Source organism: Lissotriton vulgaris, chromosome 2_1, assembly GCF_964263255.1.
Source record: "Lissotriton vulgaris chromosome 2_1, aLisVul1.2, whole genome shotgun sequence".
Classification (NCBI taxonomy): domain Eukaryota; kingdom Metazoa; phylum Chordata; class Amphibia; order Caudata; family Salamandridae; genus Lissotriton; species Lissotriton vulgaris.
In genome coordinates this window covers 1,545,038,215-1,545,065,854 of record NC_141687.1, presented here as the reverse complement: position 1 = coordinate 1,545,065,854, position 27,640 = coordinate 1,545,038,215, and the positions used below count along the sequence as shown (strand labels likewise).

The 27,640-nt window shown below is 47.7% G+C and overlaps 1 protein-coding gene across 1 annotated transcript in view; it reads left to right on the top strand.

Moving 5' to 3' along the window:
• The window catches only part of CEP70 (centrosomal protein 70), a 541,458-nt gene that overhangs the window by 227,614 nt on the left and 286,204 nt on the right, over positions 1 to 27,640 (top strand). The window contains exons 9-10 of the mRNA XM_086957416.1: positions 709 to 808; positions 903 to 991. Of these exons, the coding sequence (XP_086813542.1) occupies positions 709 to 808; positions 903 to 991 (189 nt within the window). The remainder of the gene's footprint in view (positions 1 to 708; positions 809 to 902; positions 992 to 27,640) is intronic.

The following is a 27,640-nucleotide window of genomic DNA, read 5'->3' as shown; positions in this document are numbered from 1 at the left end:
TTCTTTATATTGTATATTAAAGGTGGGGGTGTAAAGTAGGATTTTGCGAAGAAACAAATTGACAGCCGCTTCTAAGCGCTTGAAACAAAGTCCCAAGTTGGTTTTGCCATACATCACTAGACAGGTTGACATATTTAGGTGCAATATCAAATACATTTCCTATTATCAACTATTTGAAGAAATTAAGAGGTGTAATCTTCAGCATCAAGATTACCATAGAAGAAACTAATGCACCAAGCAGAGAGGGCATCGTGTTGCTAGGGTTCTGAGAACGCTGTTCGCTCCTGTAAACAGTCCCTCTGTCGTGAGGGTGACATTCCGTCAGTCTCTTGATTTTTTAGATACTACGTAAGCCTGTGTTCCTAGGCTCATACTTTGAATGGGATATATGAAACTTGATGTCTCAGTATGCTTGGTCATTTTAGCTGAAAAGTCACCACTGGCTGAATGTGACCCTCATGACATTGGGTCAGTTCACACAGTACCTCTTTGCTTTAGTTTGTTATTCTGTGCTGAAAGGCTTACTTGTTTTCTGCTCATTGTCATTCCACTTTGCCACAGGTGTTAATGCAATGTGTGTGTTTGTTTATAGAATTTAAAAACCACAAACTTTCTCTCTCTTTTTTTAAAGTAAATGTTAATAGATACTACACACAATGTTGCTTTTCCCCTGATGAACAACTAAAGACCAATTGTGTCTTTCTTCAGGAGATATGAAGATCACATAAACAATACACAAGAAGAAAAAACAGCCAGTACCCAATCTTTGGATTTGGATGCAACACCAAACTATAAAGCACTGCTTAAGGTATCTTAAATGAAGTTCACATTCCTGTGTATTTCTACTATGTAATTTACATAGGTGCAGTAGAAGTTAATGATTTAACATATGTGTTGCAAAGTCTTACCAGGATCAACTGAAACAGTCAAAAGCAAAATTGGAAAAGACGTTACTAGAAAATCAAAATCTCCAAAGAGAGCTTGAAATAAGGTGAGGAGCAATAAAAGATTATTGAAATAAAAATAATTGTAATCGTAATTGGTTTAGCATAGAATTTTCTTTCATTTTGTTTCTGTCATTTAGTAGGTAGAAATGAGACCTAATTAAAAAATAATCAAGTGGCAATGTTAATTGGTTTTATATCAGCATTTCTTGTTGCAATTTTTTGTTGCTAATGTGAATTGTCGAAACACAGCAGTTGTCAGTGCAAAACAATTTGTCAGCTTAACAACGTTGGATTTAGGTGCACATTAGAAGTGATTCTGCCTCCTTAGCATACCTTAAATACAGTGTGGCAGAGCTTTGACCTGTCTCAAATACCTGTGTTCAGTGTAGCGGAGCTATTGATTTAAAAGGAGGACTTGACTGAATGAAGTAATTTCTTCAGCTCTTGTTACAGAGAACGAGTGCCTCCTACTTGACTTAATATTGATTTGCATAAAACAGGATCAGTGGTCCATCCCTATATTCCACATGGCTCGATGATTTGCGAAGGAAGCAATCTTTTGCAGAAGAAGGCAGTGTTTCACTTCCAGATCACCACTCTCAATCTAGTCTTTCTGTGTTCTCAGAAGTCCTGAAACAAATATGCCTCTCTCTAACCCGCACCATTTCCCTTTTTCTTCTTCATGACACTCTTGCACATTGCTTGCCACACACTTAGTTAGTCTTAAGTGCTTCACTTATAAGTGGGACATTAGAGTTGTTCCTGAATTCAGCAAGGGTCCTCTGATTGAAAACCAGTACGGTATTATAGTTAGGAAGATTTTTTTTCTCTGTCATAAGATCTTTCTTGATATTCATGGACACTAAACAGAATAGAAAGGTGGCATGCTTCCTCTACTTAAAATATCAATAGAAATTGGACTGAAGCACATTAAAAAATTAATGTATGTATTTTGAGGCAAATAGGGTATGTAAAGATGCATGGTCGATTTGGTCGTCCTTCCTGGTGTCCGAATCTAAGCAGTAATGTTTTGCAAACCTATGAAATAAGTTTGAGGTTATTGTGCTCAATGTTTCTGCTTCTGGCTCCTTCCTTGGTTGCCTTGACTTGTTTCCCCCTGTTGAAGGAGCTTTAGGTGTACCAAGCAAAGATCTATTTTCTTTCTGGTAACACAGTAGAATGCATGAAAATACAGAGTCTCCATTGTTTGATAGCAGGCCTTCCTGTATTAATCATCCCATAGTTCACAAATAACGGTTTAGATAGTCTTAACTATTTAGACCTGTCTAGGTAGTACCTCAAAGCTATCTTAACATTTAATGTCTGCAGAGTGCTTTCAGCTGGACAAGAAGGTAAGGAAATTAATTGATGTAGAATTCTGAGATGCAAATGACATGCAGATATCTATCTATCTATCTATCTTGGCATTTGTATAGCGCGCTACTCACCCGGAAGGGTCTCAAGACGCTGGGGGAGAGGGGTACGTTACTGCTCAAAAAGCCAGGTCTTGAGCTGCTTCTTGAAGGAGAGATGGTCCTGGGTTAGTCGAAGGTGGATGGGGAGGGAGTTCCATGTCTTGGCAGCCAGGTATAGTCTATTGTAATAGACAAACCGATGTATATGGCAACCCAATTCCTCCTCAGAGTCGTCCTAAGAGATTTTGGGGCACATATCAAATATATTCAGTGGGCAAAGAGACTGGTGAAACAGAAGGTAAATATGACAGTGCACCATGATTCTCTATTCTTACAAGTATTATATGTGTCAGGCTAAAGGGATAAATAATGTATTGGATATCTGTTTGTACTCTGTTGGTTACCTGGGACTAGTTGTCTCAACCCGTTACCTGTACCACCATCTGAAGGTAGGACCTACTTGGGTATCTGTGATGTTGGTGCCACTTCATATTACTCTATCATAATATAACGTTAATGATGTTGTGATGTATTCAGCCAGATTACGTGACTGTTTACCCCGTGTTAAGAAACAAAATAAATAAATAAATAAATGCAAAAAGTATGTTATTGGCCTGGTTCGAACTTGTGTCCAGGCTACTGTCAAACAGAGCATTAGAAAGTCGGGTACATGTCACTTGCCAGCTGCTATCCCTTAAGGCGACCAATGTGTGTGGCTACTCACTTCAGAAGTGTCATGGGGTTCATTACATATGTAGGGAGGATTGTACTTCTCAACCATTAAACATGAGTGGAGGAGTGGAAGGCCTGTTTTGGGAGGGTAGGATTCTATCTAAAGTTGCCACGCAGTCACATCCAAACCTCCTGTTTATTTATTTATTTATTTTAGGAGTTTTGTATAGCGCTAGCTAGACCTGTGGGTATCAGAGTGCTTTACAGCATATACAATAATGTATAAACAGAAGGTACGGGATAATGGGAGAACATGGGGGTTGGACCAAGAAGGGAACAATCATATGGCCGAAGGGGGAGAGGAGCAGAGGGTGCAAGTCAAATCTGATGTTCAACCATACATAATCCACATTCAATCCGTTTATACACAAAAAAGATTTCTTGATCTGAGTTCGTGTTGTCGATCTAGAAATTTAGGAAAGATGGAGTGTTGGTTGGGGAACTGCCTAGGGTCTATCAATTCGCTAGAGGGGGGTCGAGGAAGAGGGCTTTGAGTGGGTTCTTGAATTTTGGAAACAAGGGGTTGTTTTGATGTGGGGTTGGAAGGGATGGAGTTCCATATTTTTGGTGCGTTTCCAGCAAAAGATTTGGCTGTGGTTCTATGCTAGCGAGTTTTTGGCGGGATTAGCAGTAGAGAGTTGGAGCTCCTGAGGTTTCTGGTCTGGCCTGCCCTTTTGAGTTTGGCGGCCAGGTATTCTGGTTTACCTGTGTGCAGGGCTTTGTGCGTGAGGCAGGCTGTTCTAAAGCTGGCTCGCAGCTCAACTGGGAGCCATCTGAGTTCCCTGAGGGCTGGAGAGAGGTGCTTGAATTTCTTTATTCCGGCAACCATTCTGGCTGCTGCGTTGAGGGTTGTCTTCAGGGGGAAGGTGTTTTTTTGTTGTTGTCATGTCTGTTTGTATAGTTTTAAGATTACACTTGACAGCACAAACATCACATGTAGTAGCTCACAGTCATGTACAGGTTATTCATCAATGCGTTAGCGCATTGCCATGGTGTTTTACAAGCGTACGAATATTACTGTGAATGGAACAAAGGATGCTCACCCAGGAGCTAACTATGCTACTTTTCACCAGTCCTGATGCAGTCTTTGAGTCTACTAGTGAGGAACGATGTGTCAACCTCTCAACAGTCTGTATTGTCCAGTATTGACCCTGCATCTTGGGCATGCAAACAGATGGCATATATATGAAACAAGAAACAATAACAATAGCAGCTGAAACCATATGCACACTTTAACTCCCTCTCCCTTTCCCCTGTATCCCCAACCTCCGCCCCCCCCCGGTCGCGCGGGCACCCCCCATCTATGGCTGCGCTGCTGTGATTGCCTCCATGCCCCGGTAGAGCAGAGGCAGAGTGTCACCAGATTATCCCGTCAGTAGAACAGCCTGTGGCGTGCATCCACCCGTGCGATCGCCTCCCGCCCCCTCCACATGGCTTATGTGCCCCTCATTTTCCGACCGTTGTAACGCATCGAGCATCCGCTCCCAATGGGCCACTATAGGTTCCTTCCGCAGCCCCAGTGTTTCCTCCCTGCGAATGGCAGTCCACTCTGCCCTAGCCCGTGCCTGGAATGAGGAACTCCATGCTTGCGGACACGGTGGATCATGCGCCTTCATCTCCTTGCAAGGATGTGGTTCGCCACCACTAGCCCCAGATCCAAGAACCGGGACGTCACCTTATCTTTGGGGGACCTCTTGAAGTCATGTAGTATGTACTCGGGTCAGTCAAAAGGTATGGTTCCGCCTGTGCAGCTCTGCAGCAGCCCACTAATTGCGCGCCGGTAAGTTTCCAACTCCGGACAGCTCCACAGCATGTGCAGGAACCCCGCCCCCAGTTCGCTGCACCTAGGACAGAGCTAGGACAGAGCTCGTCATTACGATGAAAGTACTTGTTAATCAACTCAGGCGTGAGGTGAGCTCTGTGAACAATGAAGATCACATGTTTCTGGGGATGCACACGGGGCCTTTAAGGACCCTCTCCCATTCCTAGTCTACTGGGGGCCGCCCCAAATCCAGTTCCCATTTGCACCTAAGTGGGCCCAAACGAACAGCTGTGTGTTCCCTCAGCGATGCCCCAAACCAGCAGACCAGGTGCCTACCCCTCCCCATTACGTGCAGATACTGCATAGTTAAATGCTGGCTAGGCTCCGCGGTCACATCTCCCCACCGGGCAGTCAATTTCTCTATCAGGGAACGATGTACTAAAAAAAACCCTGGTGGAAGCCCCATCTCTGTTACTAAGGACTCATATGTCGAGAGCTCCCCATCCCGATATAAGTCTCCGAGCAAATGAATGTCAGCCTCCCACCATTCCGTGAGCATAGAAGCCGTGCGCACCTCTGCGCCTCAAGCGAGCCCTCCAGGGGTATAGCCGGCGCATAAGGGATAGTGTTGCGGGTGAGATATAGAGCCCTTCGGAAGCAGTTGAATGCCACTAATAGGAGGAGCGGTGTTGGGCATGCAATCGCAGAAATGGGGTGGAAGAGTCTGGTTATGTGCTCTAGTGAGTATGGCAGCAGTGCTGTGGCTGTATCGTCCCTACCTCTATCGGCCAGCCAACGATCAACCCATTGCAGCTGAACAGCCAGATAGTAGTGTTCAAAACAAGGAGCAGCCAGGCCTCCCCGATCTGTTGATAGATACAGCTTCGCCAGCACCAGCCTGTGTCTAGAGGTGCCCCAGATAAAGTCCCGCAACATCTTATTAAGCATGTTAAAAAAGGGACCCAGAATAAATACTGGCAAATTGACAAAGTAGTACAGGAGGCCATTTTGGCAGCGCCACTCTACTTGTGGTCATCAGTGGCAGTGTGTTCCAGAAGCGTACCTGCGACCTGAAGAACCAAATATTTACAATACTCCTTCTCAGGGGTCTTACCAATAAGTAGTCCATTCAAGAGTGGCAAAGAAATCAACACAGAATCTGAAATATGAAAAGACATCTTTATTATCATTAATTGTGAGGCTCCGTCGCCCAGCCACTCTTAAAGCAACTGGATGAGAGAGTCTGCTGCATGGCCTTCGCACAGGCCTTTTATACAGAAAATTGTGCTCTAGGCACACACATTCCTTATTATTATTAGTCACTCCCAGGACGTGCACACAAAGCACCACTTTCAGGATAAGTCCAGGCTAAGAAAAGAATTGCACACATGCTTGGTTTCCTGTTCCATCAGGCCGGACAAACCCACCATAAAACCTTGAACCAGATCGATGAACATGTCTTTAAAGGAAAGGCAGCAACAGATGGGACGGAGATATAAGTGGTGGGAATGGTGCCATAAAAGATCGGACATGTCCTGCTCTTTGAACTTTATTGCGCCAGCTGCTGAACAAGGAACTGGCTTGGGAGGTTAGCCTCAAGCAACAGGGTCAGCTGTCGTCAGGTCATGCAGAAGTCAGCACAAACCCATGCTAAGGTTATGTCCTTTAAATGCTTGCTCTGCCATGGGGAAAGCCTACTGTAAGGGCAACGAAATAACATGGCTGCTATTTACAAGATGAAACCCAAGTGTTCAATGCAAAACCTTCAAATGCACAGTGAATCCATTGGTGTAACATGATGAAAATACTCATGAATAACGCATTCGCCATTTGCGGTTCACTGATACCAAATTCATAACAGAATCATGACATTTAAAACACAGGTTCAGAATGCCAAGAACCACAGAGCATCCTTTTGCCCTTACATAGGCAATAACCTATACATGGCTATATTCATCACTAGCTGGTGTTGATGTAAATACTGTACCAAAGGAATTATCAGTAAACTCTGACCTAACCAGTTCATGTTCAGGTAAAATATGAAACTCATGTGAAGAAAAAGAAAGAGTATGTTGGGAAGTTGGTGCAGACGTCAATGGTGTAGGGGGAAACATACCAAAATATAGTAGCCAATAAAATACATTAAAGTATTAAAATAGATAGAGCTATACTGCACTTAAAGAACAATATTCTGTAATGTCTGTTTTTCATCTCCTGCTTTTTATCGTCATTCCTCAATACAATCTCCATTTTCTAATGTCGCTCACGCAATCTTGGTAGAGTACATCAGCTGTGATTATTAGCAGGTCATAGGGACACTGCAAGTCCTGCAGGCCTACTGCCACTACTCAGGTCACAAACTGAACCGTTTGTACTCCTACGTGACCCTGCAACTGGCAAATGGTAACCAATCAAAAATTTAACAAAAAACCATAATACAATTCAGCAAGGGAAAAAGAACAACAAAAGGTCAAATGCGTAATACTTGCACAGTCCTAAGCAGACAGCAAATCCTAGAATTATCTAATAACGTTTTATATAGCTTCCTATGCATTTCAGTAATTCATTATATGTTTAAGTGAAACAATGGTGTTCCTGATCAATGCTCTCAGATGAAAAAGGAATACTCTTCCACAGAGAGTGGACTTTATTCTGCTCTTACTAAACAGAAATACTTTAAAACAATGCCAGCAAAGCAGCAAAAAATTATTTTCCAAACTTCAAGTCTATATAAGCTCACAAAAAATACCCAAAGTCCATCAGATCCGCTTCCAGTGTACTTCGCGTTGGGCCTCTTCAAGTCAGGCCTTTCATGAGGAGACAATACTGTTTAGTTGGAGTGCCGCTCGGGGAAAATACTCACAGCTCACTCGAAAGTCTCAGTGTTTCAAAACAATGCACCAGTGTCTCTTCTTGGTGGCAGACACTACAAATGATGTGCTGTTTATTGATCAAGTTACAAAAGGGGGTGGTGATGAACAGAGTGTCTGAATTGAGCAGACCACTCTTACCCAGTCCAAAGATCAGGGCTTGATCCATCACCGTTATTTATCTCACTGCCCCATCCCAGCTCAGAACATGGCTATATGCAAATCAGTCTGTCCCTGGCCCAGTGCATCATGGGAACAGGGCAGACTAAACTACCAAGCCAATTCTTTACCAGAAAGGAGACAAGCTACCGGGGACCGGTTTCTGGCATTTCAGCCTCTTCGGCCCGGCTTGCTTGAATCCTGATGGAGCAGTGAGAAAGGGACTCATGTCTGAGTATACCCTGCCACACCTATAGTGGCCAAAATCGATTTACAAAAGGGGGTGGTGATGAACAGAGTGTCTGAATTGAGCAGACCACTCTTACCCAGTCCAAAGATCAGGGCTTGATCCATCACCGTTATTTATCTCACTGCCCCATCCCAGCTCAGAACATGGCTATATGCAAATCAGTCTGTCCCTGGCCCAGTGCATCATGGGAACAGGGCAGACTAAACTACCAAGCCAATTCTTTACCAGAAAGGAGACAAGCTACCGGGGACCGGTTTCTGGCATTTCAGCCTCTTCGGCCCGGCTTGCTTGAATCCTGATGGAGCAGTGAGAAAGGGACTCATGTCTGAGTATACCCTGCCACACCTATAGTGGCCAAAATCGATTTACAAAAGGGGGTGGTGATGAACAGAGTGTCTGAATTGAGCAGACCACTCTTACCCAGTCCAAAGATCAGGGCTTGATCCATCACCGTTATTTATCTCACTGCCCCATCCCAGCTCAGAACATGGCTATATGCAAATCAGTCTGTCCCTGGCCCAGTGCATCATGGGAACAGGGCAGACTAAACTACCAAGCCAATTCTTTACCAGAAAGGAGACAAGCTACCGGGGACCGGTTTCTGGCATTTCAGCCTCTTCGGCCCGGCTTGCTTGAATCCTGATGGAGCAGTGAGAAAGGGACTCATGTCTGAGTATACCCTGCCACACCTATAGTGGCCAAAATCGATTTACAAAAGGGGGTGGTGATGAACAGAGTGTCTGAATTGAGCAGACCACTCTTACCCAGTCCAAAGATCAGGGCTTGATCCATCACCGTTATTTATCTCACTGCCCCATCCCAGCTCAGAACATGGCTATATGCAAATCAGTCTGTCCCTGGCCCAGTGCATCATGGGAACAGGGCAGACTAAACTACCAAGCCAATTCTTTACCAGAAAGGAGACAAGCTACCGGGGACCGGTTTCTGGCATTTCAGCCTCTTCGGCCCGGCTTGCTTGAATCCTGATGGAGCAGTGAGAAAGGGACTCATGTCTGAGTATACCCTGCCACACCTATAGTGGCCAAAATCGATTTACAAAAGGGGGTGGTGATGAACAGAGTGTCTGAATTGAGCAGACCACTCTTACCCAGTCCAAAGATCAGGGCTTGATCCATCACCGTTATTTATCTCACTGCCCCATCCCAGCTCAGAACATGGCTATATGCAAATCAGTCTGTCCCTGGCCCAGTGCATCATGGGAACAGGGCAGACTAAACTACCAAGCCAATTCTTTACCAGAAAGGAGACAAGCTACCGGGGACCGGTTTCTGGCATTTCAGCCTCTTCGGCCCGGCTTGCTTGAATCCTGATGGAGCAGTGAGAAAGGGACTCATGTCTGAGTATACCCTGCCACACCTATAGTGGCCAAAATCGATTTACAAAAGGGGGTGGTGATGAACAGAGTGTCTGAATTGAGCAGACCACTCTTACCCAGTCCAAAGATCAGGGACAGGAACAGACTAATTTGCATACAGCCATGTTCTGAAACTGGGATGGTGCAGTGAGCTAAAAAACGGTGTTGGATCTAGCCCTGATCTCTTGACTGGGTGAGAGCTTTCTGCTTGATTCAGAGACTCTGTCCCTCACCACCCCTTTTTGTAAATATTTTTGTCCACCCTAAGCGTGGAAGGGTATTCTCAGATGTGAGACCCTTGCTCATTGCACCATCAGGATTCAAGCAAACCGGGCCGAAGACGGCTGTAATGCCAGAAACCGGTCCCCGGGAGCTTGTTTCCTTCCCAGTGTAAGAATTGGCTTTTGTAGTTTGGTTTGCCCTGTTCCCATCATGCACTGGGACAGGAACAGACTAATTTGCATACAGCCATGTTCTGAAACTGGGATGGTGCAGTGAGCTAAAAAACGGTGTTGGATCTAGCCCTGATCTCTTGACTGGGTGAGAGCTTTCTGCTTGATTCAGAGACTCTGTCCCTCACCACCCCTTTTTGTAAATATTTTTGTCCACCCTAAGCGTGGAAGGGTATTCTCAGATGTGAGACCCTTGCTCATTGCACCATCAGGATTCAAGCAAACCGGGCCGAAGACGGCTGTAATGCCAGAAACCGGTCCCCGGGAGCTTGTTTCCTTCCCAGTGTAAGAATTGGCTTTTGTAGTTTGGTTTGCCCTGTTCCCATCATGCACTGGGACAGGAACAGACTAATTTGCATACAGCCATGTTCTGAAACTGGGATGGTGCAGTGAGCTAAAAAACGGTGTTGGATCTAGCCCTGATCTCTTGACTGGGTGAGAGCTTTCTGCTTGATTCAGAGACTCTGTCCCTCACCACCCCTTTTTGTAAATATTTTTGTCCACCCTAAGCGTGGAAGGGTATTCTCAGATGTGAGACCCTTGCTCATTGCACCATCAGGATTCAAGCAAACCGGGCCGAAGACGGCTGTAATGCCAGAAACCGGTCCCCGGGAGCTTGTTTCCTTCCCAGTGTAAGAATTGGCTTTTGTAGTTTGGTTTGCCCTGTTCCCATCATGCACTGGGACAGGAACAGACTAATTTGCATACAGCCATGTTCTGAAACTGGGATGGTGCAGTGAGCTAAAAAACGGTGTTGGATCTAGCCCTGATCTCTTGACTGGGTGAGAGCTTTCTGCTTGATTCAGAGACTCTGTCCCTCACCACCCCTTTTTGTAAATATTTTTGTCCACCCTAAGCGTGGAAGGGTATTCTCAGATGTGAGACCCTTGCTCATTGCACCATCAGGATTCAAGCAAACCGGGCCGAAGACGGCTGTAATGCCAGAAACCGGTCCCCGGGAGCTTGTTTCCTTCCCAGTGTAAGAATTGGCTTTTGTAGTTTGGTTTGCCCTGTTCCCATCATGCACTGGGACAGGAACAGACTAATTTGCATACAGCCATGTTCTGAAACTGGGATGGTGCAGTGAGCTAAAAAACGGTGTTGGATCTAGCCCTGATCTCTTGACTGGGTGAGAGCTTTCTGCTTGATTCAGAGACTCTGTCCCTCACCACCCCTTTTTGTAAATATTTTTGTCCACCCTAAGCGTGGAAGGGTATTCTCAGATGTGAGACCCTTGCTCATTGCACCATCAGGATTCAAGCAAACCGGGCCGAAGACGGCTGTAATGCCAGAAACCGGTCCCCGGGAGCTTGTTTCCTTCCCAGTGTAAGAATTGGCTTTTGTAGTTTGGTTTGCCCTGTTCCCATCATGCACTGGGACAGGAACAGACTAATTTGCATACAGCCATGTTCTGAAACTGGGATGGTGCAGTGAGCTAAAAAACGGTGTTGGATCTAGCCCTGATCTCTTGACTGGGTGAGAGCTTTCTGCTTGATTCAGAGACTCTGTCCCTCACCACCCCTTTTTGTAAATATTTTTGTCCACCCTAAGCGTGGAAGGGTATTCTCAGATGTGAGACCCTTGCTCATTGCACCATCAGGATTCAAGCAAACCGGGCCGAAGACGGCTGTAATGCCAGAAACCGGTCCCCGGGAGCTTGTTTCCTTCCCAGTGTAAGAATTGGCTTTTGTAGTTTGGTTTGCCCTGTTCCCATCATGCACTGGGACAGGAACAGACTAATTTGCATACAGCCATGTTCTGAAACTGGGATGGTGCAGTGAGCTAAAAAACGGTGTTGGATCTAGCCCTGATCTCTTGACTGGGTGAGAGCTTTCTGCTTGATTCAGAGACTCTGTCCCTCACCACCCCTTTTTGTAAATATTTTTGTCCACCCTAAGCGTGGAAGGGTATTCTCAGATGTGAGACCCTTGCTCATTGCACCATCAGGATTCAAGCAAACCGGGCCGAAGACGGCTGTAATGCCAGAAACCGGTCCCCGGGAGCTTGTTTCCTTCCCAGTGTAAGAATTGGCTTTTGTAGTTTGGTTTGCCCTGTTCCCATCATGCACTGGGACAGGAACAGACTAATTTGCATACAGCCATGTTCTGAAACTGGGATGGTGCAGTGAGCTAAAAAACGGTGTTGGATCTAGCCCTGATCTCTTGACTGGGTGAGAGCTTTCTGCTTGATTCAGAGACTCTGTCCCTCACCACCCCTTTTTGTAAATATTTTTGTCCACCCTAAGCGTGGAAGGGTATTCTCAGATGTGAGACCCTTGCTCATTGCACCATCAGGATTCAAGCAAACCGGGCCGAAGACGGCTGTAATGCCAGAAACCGGTCCCCTGGAGCTTGTTTCCTTCCCAGTGTAAGAATTGGCTTTTGTAGTTTGGTTTGCCCTGTTCCCATCATGCACTGGGACAGGAACAGACTAATTTGCATACAGCCATGTTCTGAAACTGGGATGGTGCAGTGAGCTAAAAAACGGTGTTGGATCTAGCCCTGATCTCTTGACTGGGTGAGAGCTTTCTGCTTGATTCAGAGACTCTGTCCCTCACCACCCCTTTTTGTAAATATTTTTGTCCACCCTAAGCGTGGAAGGGTATTCTCAGATGTGAGACCCTTGCTCATTGCACCATCAGGATTCAAGCAAACCGGGCCGAAGACGGCTGTAATGCCAGAAACCGGTCCCCGGGAGCTTGTTTCCTTCCCAGTGTAAGAATTGGCTTTTGTAGTTTGGTTTGCCCTGTTCCCATCATGCACTGGGACAGGAACAGACTAATTTGCATACAGCCATGTTCTGAAACTGGGATGGTGCAGTGAGCTAAAAAACGGTGTTGGATCTAGCCCTGATCTCTTGACTGGGTGAGAGCTTTCTGCTTGATTCAGAGACTCTGTCCCTCACCACCCCTTTTTGTAAATATGTTTATTGATCAAGGGCACAAAGCATCTCGTGCAGATCCAAGCACTGTCAAGAAAACTCCTTCAGCAAAGCAGCAGCACTTTCAAACTCCAACACTCATCATTTAGTGTCAGAGGACGCTCAAGCTGCTCTCTCCTGGGCACCAGAATGTAGTGCCTTTTTCCAAACGTGGATCCTTGGGTGCACTGCCTTTCCACTGGTGCAAAGCAAAAGTGTGAAGGTGGCCAAAACTCGGGCCAATGGCTCAAGGGAATGTACACTGACAGAGGTTTACCAGCACATAACAGGTACAGAGCCCAAACAACAAATAAATTAATCAGCTCCTCCTTTCTTCTGCAACGCCTTTCGCAAATCAAATGCCTTGCTTTGGAGGTACCACTGATGTCGCGCTGATGATCGTTGTCCCGCTTCGCGACTTCCTTGTTTGCAAGAAGTGTAGAGCCAGGACATCTGTTCATCTTAGAGCGGTCACTGATGGGGTGTGAGCTTAGTGTTGATCACAGGTCTGCAGGGAATCACTCTTCCTTTAACTCTGGAAGATCTTAGCAGGACCCTAGTGATGCAGGATATGTAACACAATTGTTAGTTTCCTTCAAATCAGGCACAAAAAGCAGTTCATGTGTTTTAACAAAAGGACTGGCAAGCAGGTGACCTACAATCTGCAAGGGAGTGACAATGTGCTATGAGCATAAAATACAAGAGCAAAGGCAAAAGGGCCAATCAGTATCTTTAGAATCTTCAGGTATGTTCTTTTCATTATTCTCTGTCATCTATAGCTACACAGGAATTCTATCAAAATGAATTTCCTCCCATAGTGGCATTGTCTAATGGGGTAAATACATGTGTTCCCTCAATGACTAAGCCTAGGTGTTCCTAAATTCCTTATCTAGAACATCTCGAATAGAAAGATAACATCATTCACATTATCAAAGACATGAAGAAAAATCCCTTTAAAAATGTGCATTAAGTGCACTATGCAATATAAAAGGCTAATGATCAAATGTGAAGACAAAGAACAAACACTAGAAAGTCCTGGTATTTGCATGTTTAGAACACATCTAATCCCACCAAAAAATTAAAGCAGCAGGAACACAAGAAAGCTGAAAAATTAAAAATAGACATTGGAACCAGCCTATCACTACCTTGACAGTCAGTCTGAAAAAAACATTTTACATAACATGGGGGGAAAAAACATTTTACATAACATGGGGGTCCCTAATACATAACTACGGTCTAGAAGTGTACACATAAACAATACACCCATAATGATAAATGGGCTGACTGGTGAAAGGAATATGGGAAAAGGGGAAATGGAATTAGGACACAACTAAAATGCCTAATAACTAAGCATAATGCGACATTGGTCAGGGGCGGAACAGCAAAAGAAAAATCTATAGGAAGAACAAGAGTGTGCTTGGGTGCCTCAGGCATGTAACACAGCACCAAGAGAATGGGGAATACACAAAAGACCAAAGTTACACAAATTCTAATTCTATGTTCCTGTTCTCTCTTCAGGGAGAGGAAAAATGAAACCTGGCTTCCTTTCAAGGGACAAAGCCATATGCTATTTGGGAAACAAAACATAATCAAATAACGCAATATAAAAATTAGATCACCGTGAGTCACAGATCTATAATTCTATCCTTAGGTCCAATCAAGGATACATAACAATTTAGGGCTGCCTATTCCTTTAAGGGAATGTGCAGTACGTAACATCAGGTGATACACTTTGAACCTGTTATATTTGTTTAGTTATTTATTTTCAATACAGCCAAATGTATAGCCAAAGGTAGGCATGCACTGGTAAAAGTGCTGCCATCCTTCCTCACAGTATGCAAACCATATCTGTGAAATTTATCATTATACCAAATTCATCCAATAATTGTGTAGCGGTACATATCATCATATGGACCTCTTCAGAACACAGGAGAACTTGTGATGGTAACAACATGAACAAACATACAAAAATGCAGCACCATGGCATGTGTATTTTATGCACTTTAAACCTGCAGTCAAAAACCCAATATTTGGGCCTGTCTAAATTGTCAGGTCCAAACTCCATACAAACTCTACACCCTCATTTTGACATTGAGCACAACGCAGTTGTCGGTCTATTGTCAAATATAATATGTCATGACAGCTGTAAATACCTCAAACAGAAACATGTAAATTTTTTTCTGTTAAAGAAATGACGCAAAAACACATCTTTTGTCAATTAGCCAAACTCACGTGTCTTCCCTTCTTAAGAACAATCCATGAAAAATCTGTTGGCAAAAACAGAAAAATACACAACACAAAAACATTGTACCATACACAAAAAATAACTGTTTATTACTTAACTGTTAATGAGCAAATCTGTATTGAACGTAGGCCTGTAACCTATAACCTTCAAAATTGTGTGAAAAAGGCTGCATGTTATTTTTATCTAACACTGGATGCATCATTTCGTTTTCTGTAAAATAAAACACAGCTAGCAAACATTGTAGCAGTCCTGCCAAGCATTTAACACGATGTTTAAAGAAACCCCTTTTCATCTCCCCGTTTAAATCAAGGTCTTTCATGTTACCACGGTGAAACCAGAAACCAGAAACCTCACCCTTAGCAGCCCGTGCAGAGAGGTCATTCTGCATTCCTCGGAAACAAAGGCCTAATTAAAAAGGCTGTAAATGGCAACACTTGAGGGGCCTTCTCCATAATTTATGGGGAAACACTTAAAAGAGAACATCTCAGCGAGCGCGCTGAGCCAGCTGTTGCAAATTCTCCCAGCCCCCAGCTTCTGCCACAGTGGAGCTGACAAAGCCAGTAGGCTGGATCTAATCAACAATAATCCAAGCTATTTAAAAAAATAATGTCTCTTTTTAGGCGCTAAAATGATCACTATTCCCATATTATTAGACTACATTCACTGTCAATTTATCTCAAAAGCTGAAGACACACAGACCAGTTTTTTTAGAGTGATTTACGTGTTGCAATCCTATGGCACACACTTCATCAGTGTTAAATAAGCAAACTTTCCATAAGCCTACTTTGAATGTAGAACCTCCAATCCTTATATTAAAACAAGCCTGTGTACTGGCACATTAACCCACTGAATCACAAGAAAGCACAACCTTATGTCAAAACCTAAATGCATGCATTTGCTTAAGACTGAGACACTTTAAGGAAAGCAAAAATGCAGTTTAAACAGTGAATTTACTCAAAATCGACTTTCTGATTTTGGGCATTACAAAATGAATATTTTACAATTTTCTTGCAGAATATGAATTACTAGAAAGTCTATTACATAATCCAAGAGGCAGGTATCTGAAAATAATAATTTATATGTCATAAAAATGAGCTTGCTTGCGCCTATGGCAAGCGAATTTATACACATGAATTCTTGTCATTTTAGTGATGCAACATAACGTAAATCACATTTTAATGCTAAGAGGTCATAGTATGAGTGCTAAACTTTATAAATATTAAAAAACGATTTTGGTAGCACTAATTTTTATGAATTATTTTTCCATAATTAATAATTTTTGTCTTCTAATAAAACCCAATTATTTCTGTTTGTGATTGTTTTACATATAAGAGCCCGCTACATCCCTTGCCTCTTATTGAGATGCATTAACTCACAAACCTGAGCGCATATGCCTAATTTAAAAAGCGTCATATTCTGCGTCAAGTTTAGGGCCTCTGTCATGTAAAAGGGCCGTCATGCAAAATCCACCCGTGTTGAACTACAAAAATTGCTGGCTGAAAAAACATTCCTATGCAAATATACTACAGCTAAAAACGTCTTGCCTGTGAACATTTAATACAGTGCATTTAAGTGAAAACGCTGTAAATGCATTTATTTCTGCAAAAACATGTAACTTCGTTTTTGGCTGGGGCCTTATTTAAATCCATTAAATGTGAACCACACACATTGAGCACATTTCAGACATAAACAGAAAGTGCTGAAAACATTTAGGACACACAATACAGCGCTCTCCAACCATTTCTTGTAAATCGCGTCGTCGCAATGTACAACAAAACTCACAAACAAAATAGACATGTAAACACATTTTAACCACGCATTCAAACACACATTTAAACCCACAAATCAACACTCAGAACGAAAACAGGACAGTCCGGACTATACGTAGCTGTAAGTCATATTTACAAGAAACACTGCTCAACAGTGTAAAAACCAAAAAAAAAAATACACTCAATTCACTAGCTGCAGCTGGCAGAACACCAAAAATCGTTCTGCATATCCATTCATAAAATTATACAGAGTAAAGCATCCTTATTATGTATTATTACATATTTTAATTCCCTGCGAATACAAAATCACCAAGGAAGAAATATGTTTGTAAATCTAACCTATTTAGATAAACCGGTTAATTCAAACGTATGCAAAGTTGGCCAATACAAAGCTTCAAATTCGCTAAGATCAGGCATCTTATAGCTCACTAATCCAGCATCAAACTTCAAGGGTTACGGGATTTACCAAGTCCCTGCAAAGAACAAATACCCTCGGTTTTTGGCGTCTGCAGGCGTCAAATAACACAACAAAGAATCAAGTACTAAGAACCACAAATGCAATGGAACCATGCAACAACAAAAACGCTAGCAAAGTGTCACCGACAAAAACACTAGCAAAGCGTCAACAACTAAGGACTATGGGAGCGACCCACATATACTTTATCAAAGCTGTACCAAACAAATAGGTGTCCAAATTTTAACTGCCAATTTCTAACTGCACTAACAGTCTCTTTAAAAAAACTTACACAAAAAGGGTTGCTCAGTCAGGAGTGACATCTTTTGGAGAGCTTTAAGTCAGAAAAATCAAAAATATGCCAGGCCGCAAAGACAGAGAATCCCCCAGAACCTCCGTGCACAGAGTACCTCTTTTAGTAGATTCCTGTCTTGCCTTCCCCAGCATAGTTCTTTTCTCTGAAAAAATCTCTCCTCCAGGTATTCACTTCCATGATGAGCCCCCGAGTTGGGCGCCAACTGAAGAACCAAATATTTACAATACTCCTTCTCAGGGGTCTTACCAATAAGTAGTCCATTCAAGAGTGGCAAAGAAATCAACACAGAATCTGAAATATGAAAAGACATCTTTATTATCATTAATTGTGAGGCTCCGTCGCCCAGCCACTCTTAAAGCAACTGGATGAGAGAGTCTGCTGCATGGCCTTCGCACAGGCCTTTTATACAGAAAATTGTGCTCTAGGCACACACATTCCTTATTATTATTAGTCACTCCCAGTACGTGCACACAAAGCACCACTTTCAGGATAAGTCCAGGCTAAGAAAAGAATTGCACACATGCTTGGTTTCCTGTTCCATCAGGCCGGACAAACCCACCATAAAACCTTCAACCAGATCGATGAACATGTCTTTAAAGGAAAGACAGCAACAGATGGGACGGAGATATAAGTGGTGGGAATGGTGCCATAAAAGATCGGACATGTCCTGCTCTTTGAACTTTATTGCGCCAGCTGCTGAACAAGGAACTGGCTTGGGAGGTTAGCCTCAAGCAACAGGGTCAGCTGTCGTCAGGTCATGCAGAAGTCAGCACAAACCCATGCTAAGGTTATGTCCTTTAAATGCTTGCTCTGCCATGGGGAAAGCCTACTGTAAGGGCAACGAAATAACATGGCTGCTATTTACAAGATGAAACCCAAGTGTTCAATGCAAAACCTTCAAATGCACAGTGAATCCTTTGGTGTAACATGATGAAAATACTCATGAATAACGCATTCGCCATTTGCGGTTCACTGATACCAAATTCATAACAGAATCATGACATTTAAAACACAGGTTCAGAATGCCAAGAACCACAGACCTAAGCGCAGCAACAGCCCTCCCCAGGTTCCAATCAAATAAGTCGGTCGGGTGGCAGTAGATCTGTATCCCCAGGTATCGGAAGGTACCTTCTTTCCACTGGACTTGTGTGCCCTCGAGACGGTATCCGGGGTCCGCATTCCATGCACTGAAAGCGTAAAGGCAGGATTTGCCCGCATTTACTCGGAGCCCTGAGGTACTGGCAAAGGCGTGTAGCAGCTGGGCTAGTTGCTCAGGTATGTGCTACACATCCCTCACAAACACCAGCAGGTTGTCAGCATAGAGTGACACCTGATGGACTGCGTCTCCCATTGGTATACCGTCTCCGAGAGTCGCCTATATAGCTACGGCTAGGGGCTCAATTGCCAGCGCGAACAGCAACGGGGACAGGCGACACCCCTGTCGGGTGCCCCGGCCGACCGCCACTGCTTCGGAAATGTAGGGGCCTAGTCGCACCCGGACTGTGGGATGTTTTGTATAGCAGGTCTACCATATGGAGGAACCCCATGTCGAGCCCATAGCGCAGCAGCACTGCCGATAGGTAGCCCCATTCCAGGCAATTAAACGCCTTCTCCAGGTCCAGGATGAGGCACCCCGCCCTGAGCCACTCCCGTGCAGCCTCAGCTGCAACCCTGAAATACCTCCTGAGGTTCAACAAAGTGGACCTCGCAGGGACAAACCCACTCTGATCAGCGTGGACTAAGCGGGGGACCACCAGCGCCAACCGTTCTGCCAGCACTTGTGCGAAGATCTTATAATCCATGTTGAGCATAGCCTGGGGTCTATAACAGCCTAGTGCCGTGGGGTCCCTGTCAGGCTTGGGCAGGGAGACCAGGAACGCCTCCAACATGGAAAGGGGCAATGATCCTTCCTCCACCGCTGCATTGTATAACCTATGAAGTAGTGGCACCAGGGATTCACGGTAAGCCTTATAGTACTCGGCGGGCAAGCCATCCGGCCCTGGAGTTTTCCCAGAGGCCATTGACTGGTCGCCTCCCCAATTTCCTCTAATGAAAGAGGCGCATTAAGATACTCCTTCTGCTCCTCGGAGGCCGTGAGCAGATGGATTGAGCCCAGGATTTCTTCTAGGAGGTATCTGGGGCCAATTCCCTTGGCCCTATATAGCTGTTTGTAGTGGTCTGTTAGAACACAATGGATTTTGTGTTGTGTATACACCAGCGTTCCGCCCTCTGTGCGAAGTGCTCCTATCGGGGCACAGCGACCCTCCTGTCGAATCAACCAAGCCAGGAGGCGGGCGCTCTATCTGCTTTGGCGTGCATTTTGGCCGTGTGCGCCGCGTAGTTGTGGCATCTCATCCGCTCCAAAAGCTCCGCATGTTGGGTGCGAAGGTCCCCTAGCTTGTGTGAATGCCTAGCGCACTAGGCTGGAGACGCCACGTGGGCACAGGCGGACGACCCGCCTCCCAACCGATCTGCAACCACAGGGGGTAATGATTGGAGTGTGTCCTCCCCAGGTATTCTGATTGCGCAAGAAGCGGGAGCAAAGACCGGGAACCCACTCTCCTGTCCAACTGGACGTGCAAGTCATGAACCACGGAATAGTAGGAATACATTCTATAAGCTGGGTGTAGCGCGCGCCACAGGTCCTGCAGCGCCCAGTGTGAGAGCCAGTCCTTAAGCGCCTGCTCGTTGGACACCACCGCTGCGGCGCGTAGGGAGGAAAAGACCTGTCTAGCTGAACATCTAGTTCCATATTAAAATACCCCCCCCCCGAGTAACCAAGGGAGCCCGACATAGGGGTGGAGGGCCTGGGTCAGCTGAGCTAAAAAGGACGGTTGGTCGACGTTGGGTGCATACAAGGATCCCAGCAGCATTTCCTGACCATTCAATTTCCCCCGCACCAATGTGTACCTGCCCCCTTTAATATTATTATTATTATGTTTCTTATATAGCGCCAGAATCGCCCCCGAAGGGGTATCTCCGCGCTTGCCTTGGGAACCCGTCCTGGCTTTTCCCTGTGAGATAGCCCCTACAGGGCATCCCCAAGGTGAAAGCCAGGCATCCCGCTGCGGGGGGGCCGTTGTGGAGATTAAGCAAGCTTAATGCCCAGAGTTGCAGAGTGTGAACCCATGGTTAGGTCAGGCACCGAAGCGAGAATTATCGAGTCCATGGACATTTGAGCTCAAGACCCTGCCGCGTCGGGAATTGAACCCTGGTCCCGGGTTTGACCTCTGCTTCAGGGTCTGCCTGCTCTACCCAGTGAGCCACACTTCTCCACACTATCCACCTTCACTTCTTCACAGATAAAGGGAGTGCCCGCCTGCACCCAGACCAGCATCCCCCGCGCGTGCACCGAGAAGACAGTGCCATATATTTGCCCCCTCTAACGCCTGCGTAGTTTGTCGAGCTCTGACTGGGTCTTGTGAGTTTACTGTAGCAGGGCAACCCCAACAGAGTGCTGCCGCTAACCTGCAAGGACAACCCCAATATGCTGCACGATATAATAACATGAGCGTGGGCTCAGGAAAGACAAAACAGTTTTCAGCGCATACATATTAGGCAGTCATGCATAGATGTAACATAACATCATGGAATCAAATAAGCTGGTCAGCAGTCTGGTGCGTCACCACAGGCAAGTTCATGTCTTCGGAGATCACAGTGGATGGGGATGACGAACCACTGGCTCCCGGGTCACTGCATATGTAGGTCTCCATTCGGCCGCTGCTGTGCACTGTTCCAAGAGTTGCCACCGCCTCGAGGGCGTCCTTGCGTTCCATCCTGATTTTCCCCACGCTGGGCGCTACTGGGCCCAGCCTCGTAGCGTGGTGGGCCCCCGCCTTCTACGCCGTCTTGACCTCCTCTCCGGCCTGCCACCATCCGCCGAGCCTGGAGGCCTTGTTCCCGTCCACTGCCCCGACTCCTCCAGCCAGTCCCACACCTACAGCGGGGAGTCGAAGAAACGAGCTCCCTCCTTCGTGACCACTCGTAGGTGGGACGGGAATAGCAGGGAGTAGGGCAACTCCAGCTCCCTGAGTTGTCTCTTCACTGCTAAATAGGTGCTTCTCCGTCTCTCACCGCTGCTGTATAATCTGGAAAGAATATTACCCGACTGTTTCCCACAGTCAGGTCGCCTGATTTCCTGGTTTCACGCAACACCACGTCCCCGTCCCTATAATTGAGAAGCTTGAAGAGGAACGGGCGGGGCCTGGCTCCCGGCCTGGGTTTCTGCACGGCACTCTGTGCGCCCTTTCCACGACAAACTGCTGTGACGGCGCCCCTTGGGGTAGGAGATCTCGGAGCCAGCTCTGTACCTACTGCTCCGGATTTCTGCCCTCCTCGCCCTCCGGAAGGCCCACCACGTGAACATTGTTGCTCCGGGAGTGCCCTTCGGCATCTTCTATTCGGTCTTAAAGTGTGTGGACCCGGTCAATCATGTCCTGTAGCACTATAGTGTGGTTTTGAACAACAGGCTTTATCTCCTGGAACGTTGGGCTATGCATTGCAACCCTCTCGGCTAGGTTACGGTGATCCGCGTGGAGGAGGGTGAAATCCGACGTGACCTTGTCGATCTGTGTCTCAAGGGACTCCTTGGTTTGCTCCAAGGTGGTGCCGATCCTTTCCACCGCTGCAAGCACAGCATCCATTTTGGCAGCGAGGGCCACCGCCTGCGGTTTCATACTTCCACTCTGGCGCCCCTGTGAAGGGTCAAGACTTTCCCACCTCGATTGTCCGTGCTGCGACTTGTCCCGCAGCTGGCCTTCGCTAGCTGTTGCGCCGTTTGCATCCGCAGACGGTCCTCAGTGTGGGCGGACACGATTAGGTGCAGGTCACCAAAGCCCGGGCTTCTTCCCGCTGCCAGACGAGGAGTCAGTCGTGCCAGTCCGTAATCAGAGCTTTCAGCAGGAGGGGCTCCCCTCCGCAAGCATCAACCCAAAGAGCGCAGTCCGATCCGACGTAGAGTTGTCGGGGAGGCCAGCCTCTCCACACCTGCTACCGGCACCGGGCGTTGTTCCCGTGTAGTCCGTCTTTCCCTTGCAACGCGGGGGTGCCCGGGCTCCTCCTCGCTCACTCAGGGCGCAGCACCACTGCCCGCACCCCTCTGGCAGGCTCCACGCAGCTCCTCCAGGCACTCCTCGCAGGCGTCCACTCTGAGTGCACAGGGGCCTTGGGCACAACTTCCTGTGGTACCTCCTATAGTCTGAGGCCTTCCCTATGGCATACGGCACCACTGCCCGCACCCCTCTGGCAGGCTCCGCGCAGCTCCTCCAGGCACTCCTCGCAGGCGTCCACTCTGAGTGCACAGGGGCGCAGCACGACTGCCCGCACCCCTCTGGCAGGCTCCGGGCTTCTTCCCGCTGCCAGACGAGGAGTCAGTCGTGCCAGTCCGTAATCAGAGCTTTCAGCAGGAGGGGCTCCCCTCCGCAAGCATCAACCCAAAGAGCGCAGTCAGATCCAACATAGAGTTTTCGGGGAGGCCAGCCTCTCCACACCTGCTACCGGCACCGGGCGTTGTTCCCGTGTAGTCCGTCTTTCCCTTGCAACGCAGGGGTGCCCAGGCTCCTCCTCACTCACCCAGGGCGCAGCACCACTGCCCGCCCCCCCTCTGGCAGCCTCGCAGGCGTCCACTCTGAGTGCACAGGGGCCTTGGGCACAGCCTCCCTAAGTCTCCAGCTCGCGGCGTCTGAGGCCCTAGCGGCGTACATTCCCTGCCACATTCGCTGCAGTTTGCCACTCCACTGGGCACTCCAGGCACAGCTACTCTGTGTCCCTTGTACTAGGTGGCCGCTCCCGGGGTGTCCTGCCGGCGCTAGGAAGCTCCCCACTTATTGTTGGGGACGTGTTGCGACTACCCGCTCCACCGTTAGTGACCCGCTTCCTGCGTGCACTAGTCCGCTCTTCACAAGGTTGCCGGCAGACACTCGCTGCCACCGACAGTGATCACAGCGGTATTTCTCCCTGTGGCGCAGGGCAGGCACTTTACTACTGTCTCATGCCTGTGGTGCATTAAGGACACACTCTTCGCCGCACAACCCACTGGCTTCGCCAACCCCTTGGGCCCTCAGATCATCGCAGGCCTCAGGAGCCCGCCAGCCATTCCGGCGCTCTGATGCAGCTCAGGGCCAACTTAAGGCCCAATCCCAACTCTTCACCAGCAGGTTCGCTCCACAGTTTCAGGCCGCAGGAGCAGTTAGTATTGTCCAGGCCCAGGGCACACCGTCCCTGCCCGGGCTTCGTCGCTCACCCTGCCCGCAGCTGCCCTCCGGTGCTCGGCCGACAGCGGTGTCTCAGGCCGCAGACGCCCGCCTCACGTATGGACGTCCGCCGCAGGTTTCCCTAGGCGCGGATCAGGCTGTTGCTACCGGCGTCCCTCCACCACCGCAGGCCCGCCTCCCGGTCTCGCCGCGGGGCCCACTAGCAACGGCGGACAGCAGGGGTCTCCGTTGCGAGGCAGATCACGGCGACTCACCTCCGATGCGGTCTCATCAAGGCACCGTGCTTCACTGGGCCGCGTAGGGGCAGATCCGCAACTCACCCCCGGCAGTCCCGAAACTCAGTCTTGGGCCTCGGCAGCGGCCGTTACCTCCCAGAGCAGTTTGCGCGCTTTCGCCCCCTGCGCCGTGCTGCTCCACTGGGCTTCAGATCTCTGCTCAACGCTTCATGCGTGGGGAACTACTGGGCTGCATCGGCTTCCCACTGTGTCTCCCCACCAGTTCCACTCTGAACATACTCTGAGCACACCTCCGCAGGGAAATATCAGGATAAACAGGGGTGAACAGACGGAGCACTAACAGCTCGCGTCCGCCATGGTGGCTGGCTGGCGGGCAAGGTGGGTTTTTGCTGTCCCCCTCAAGGTAGCGATCCCATAGTCTATTCTGGAGAGGAACAGTGCTTGGGTGGCTTGTTGAAGGTCCTTGGATGGGAGGAAGGGTTTTATTTTGTATAGTAGTTTTAAGTTGAGAAAGGCACTTTTAGCGGATCGTGATGTGTTTCTTCATGTCAAGTTTTGGGTCTAGGGTGATGCCTAGAGATTTTACAAAGTCTGCCAAGGAGAGGTTACCATTGAAGGCATCAATGGCTTTGAGCCATTCGTCAATTTGAGGGTTATCGTCTTTGTTGGAAATGAGTAATATTTCAGGTTTTTTACTTGGTTAAGTTTCATGTGATTGGTTGTGAGCCAGTGTTGGACCTCCTTGAACGTGTTGTTTAGTTTCTGGATGTCGTAAATTGAGGTGGGTTCTAGATAGAGCTGCGTGTCTCCTGCATATAGATGAAAGGGGATGTTGGATTTTCTGAGTAGAGAAGTAAGGGGTTCAATGTAGATGTTGAAGAGCTGGGGGGAGAGTACAGACCCTTGTAGAACACCTCTGATGACAGGTTGGAGGTCGGATTCAAAGTTTTTGATTTTTATTCTTTGTGATCGGTTGTGGAGAAAGGAAGAGAACCAGTGAAGGACCGTCTCTTGTAGACCGGCCCTTTCTTGAAGAACCCTTATGAGCAATTTGTGGTCGACTGTATCGAATGCGGCCGATAATTCTAGGAGGATGAGAAGGCAGCATTGATCCGAGTCGAGTGACTTGAGTAGGTCATCAATGACATTGAGGATCGCTGATTCAGTGCTGCATCCCTTTTTAAAGCCCGATTGATGGGGATCTGGTAGTTTGATGTCTTCCAGGTGTTTGGTTAGCTGAGGGAGTACACATCTTTCCATGATTTTGGACAAAAAAGGAAGGTTTGAGACAAGTCTGAAATTATTCAGATCTTCCGTGTCTAGTCCTGGTTTTTTTTATTGTTCAGGCCCAAACAGGCCATATTTATTTTCTTTTATTTTCTGGAACACAGCGTTAAGCCTACAACCTCCTGCTGAGGCCGGCCGCGTTTGCAATGGTTCTTGTGTTTGCGCGTCGACTAGAGCCGGTTTGGAGCTTTAACACAGCACCATGCCTACAACTCTCTCCCTAGAGAGAGAGAGAGAGAGAGAGAGAGAGAGAGAGAGAGAGAGAGAGAGAGACAGCCGCGTGGCTTATGGGGGAGTAATATAGACGCTCATCACACGCAAGCATATGCCCGCTATGCATGGGAGGTAGGTGGCAGGCAACCAGCCCAACTGTAATAAACAGCCCAACAGGGCTCAACCGTCCCAGAGCGAGACGAAGGCCAGAGTGGCAGGTAGGAAAAGAGGGAGTAGTCGGAGTATGAAAATCTGAGTGCAGGGAGAAGAAAGGGGAAGAGGGATGGTGGCTGTGGGTGGCATGTCAGGAGGTAGAGTGGGGGGGCGTGCGCGGCGGCGCGGGAATATCACTCAAGGGCACAATCTAGCGGGATCCGCAGGGATAAGGGCGTCCTCAATGAGGTGTAACGTGCGGAACCTAGGGGGCATGTATCGCGCGTATTGTACAGAGCAAAGGTATCGCACTAGGGGCTTCCAAACTGCTGTAAAGCGTGTGTCTCTCGCCTGTAACCTTGCCGTGAGCAGTTCCAGCGCCAGTACCTGCCAGAGGCGTACAAACCAGGATGTTATGGGCGGCGCCTCGGTCCGTTTCCAGTATAAGGCTATCAGCTGCTTGGCCGCACCTAGCATGTGGAGTGTGAGTATCCAGTCACTACGGGTAAGGGCCTTGAGTGTGCTAGGGTGTATGCCGAGCAGTATTGTGGACACTTCTTCAGGTATGGGGAAACCCAGCACCCCTCTGATGTGGTTAAGTACCTCCTTCCAAAAGATTGTCAAAGTTGGGCATGCCCACCAGATATGCACAAAGTCACCAGTCGCAGAGCTACATCTCCAGCACTTCGGCGAGACCCTAGGGAACATTCTGCTAAGGCGTAGCGGGGTGTAGTACCATTGGGTGAGTAATTTATAGGCGTTTTCCTGCTGCGGGACACTACGGTAGATTTTGGGTATATCGCGCCACAGCCTGCTCCACTGGGTAGGCTCAGTATCTGCGCCTGTCGCCAGCTGCCATTGCTTCTGGTATGGGTGTGCGGGAATTGACTTAGGGTGTTGAAGTATGTGATATATTTGCGAGATTAGCCTCTTCAGCCCCCCGAGAGAACGCGCCAGCTTTTCAAAAGGTGTGAAGGCCCTGGCGGCCGCCTGGTATACTTCGTCGCCCGTGATCCAGTGACGTAGCTGGGTGTGCTGGAAACCAGCCGACAGTGGGAGTCGGAACTCCTCTTTGCAATCCTCCCAGGTCTTGGGTGAGCTCCCGAGGAAAAGGTCCCCAATGACTCTGCAGTCTCCCTGCGTCCATTTGTCGAACGCATGGGTACGGTGGGCTGGAGGGAATTGCGAGTGTCCCGCTATCGGCGTGTGCGGAGAAGGGAACGTTGTGCGGCCCCTTGATACAGCAACATTGTCCCAGATGTCTAGGACCGTTTTCGTGGGGACTGCCATGTACGCACTCCTAGAGCGCGCTGCCCGCGGAAGCCACAGTAGATCCCATATGGTGTGTCCCGTGACCACCCGGTCCATGTGGAACCAGTGCTTGTCACTTGCACGTGCACCCCACTCTACTACGAAGCGTAGGTGCGCTGCCCAGTAGTAATGAACCAAGTTGGGACATGCCAGGCCGCCCCTGTCCCTCGGCTCCATAAGGATCTTCTGCGAGAAGCGGGGGCGTTTCCCGCCCCAGATGAAAGAAGTGATCTCTCGCTGGAGGCTCCGGATGCAGTGAAGCGGAATCGGGGTGGGCAGACACTGAAAGACATATAAAATTTTCGGCAGGATTGACATTTTGACCGCGTTCAGACGCCCCACCCATGAGAGCATCAGAGGCCTCCACCGCCTGAGGTCCTCCAGAACCGCTTTACGACACTCTGCCCAGTTGACCGAGGACCAGGATTCTAAGTGGGGGGTTAGCGTGAGGCCCAGGTATTTGATTTGGCTTTCCGCCCACTGGTAGGGCACCGCCTCCTTCAGGGGTGGAATCTCATCCGCGGGTATAGTAAGGTTGAGCGACCAGGACTTGGAATGATTTA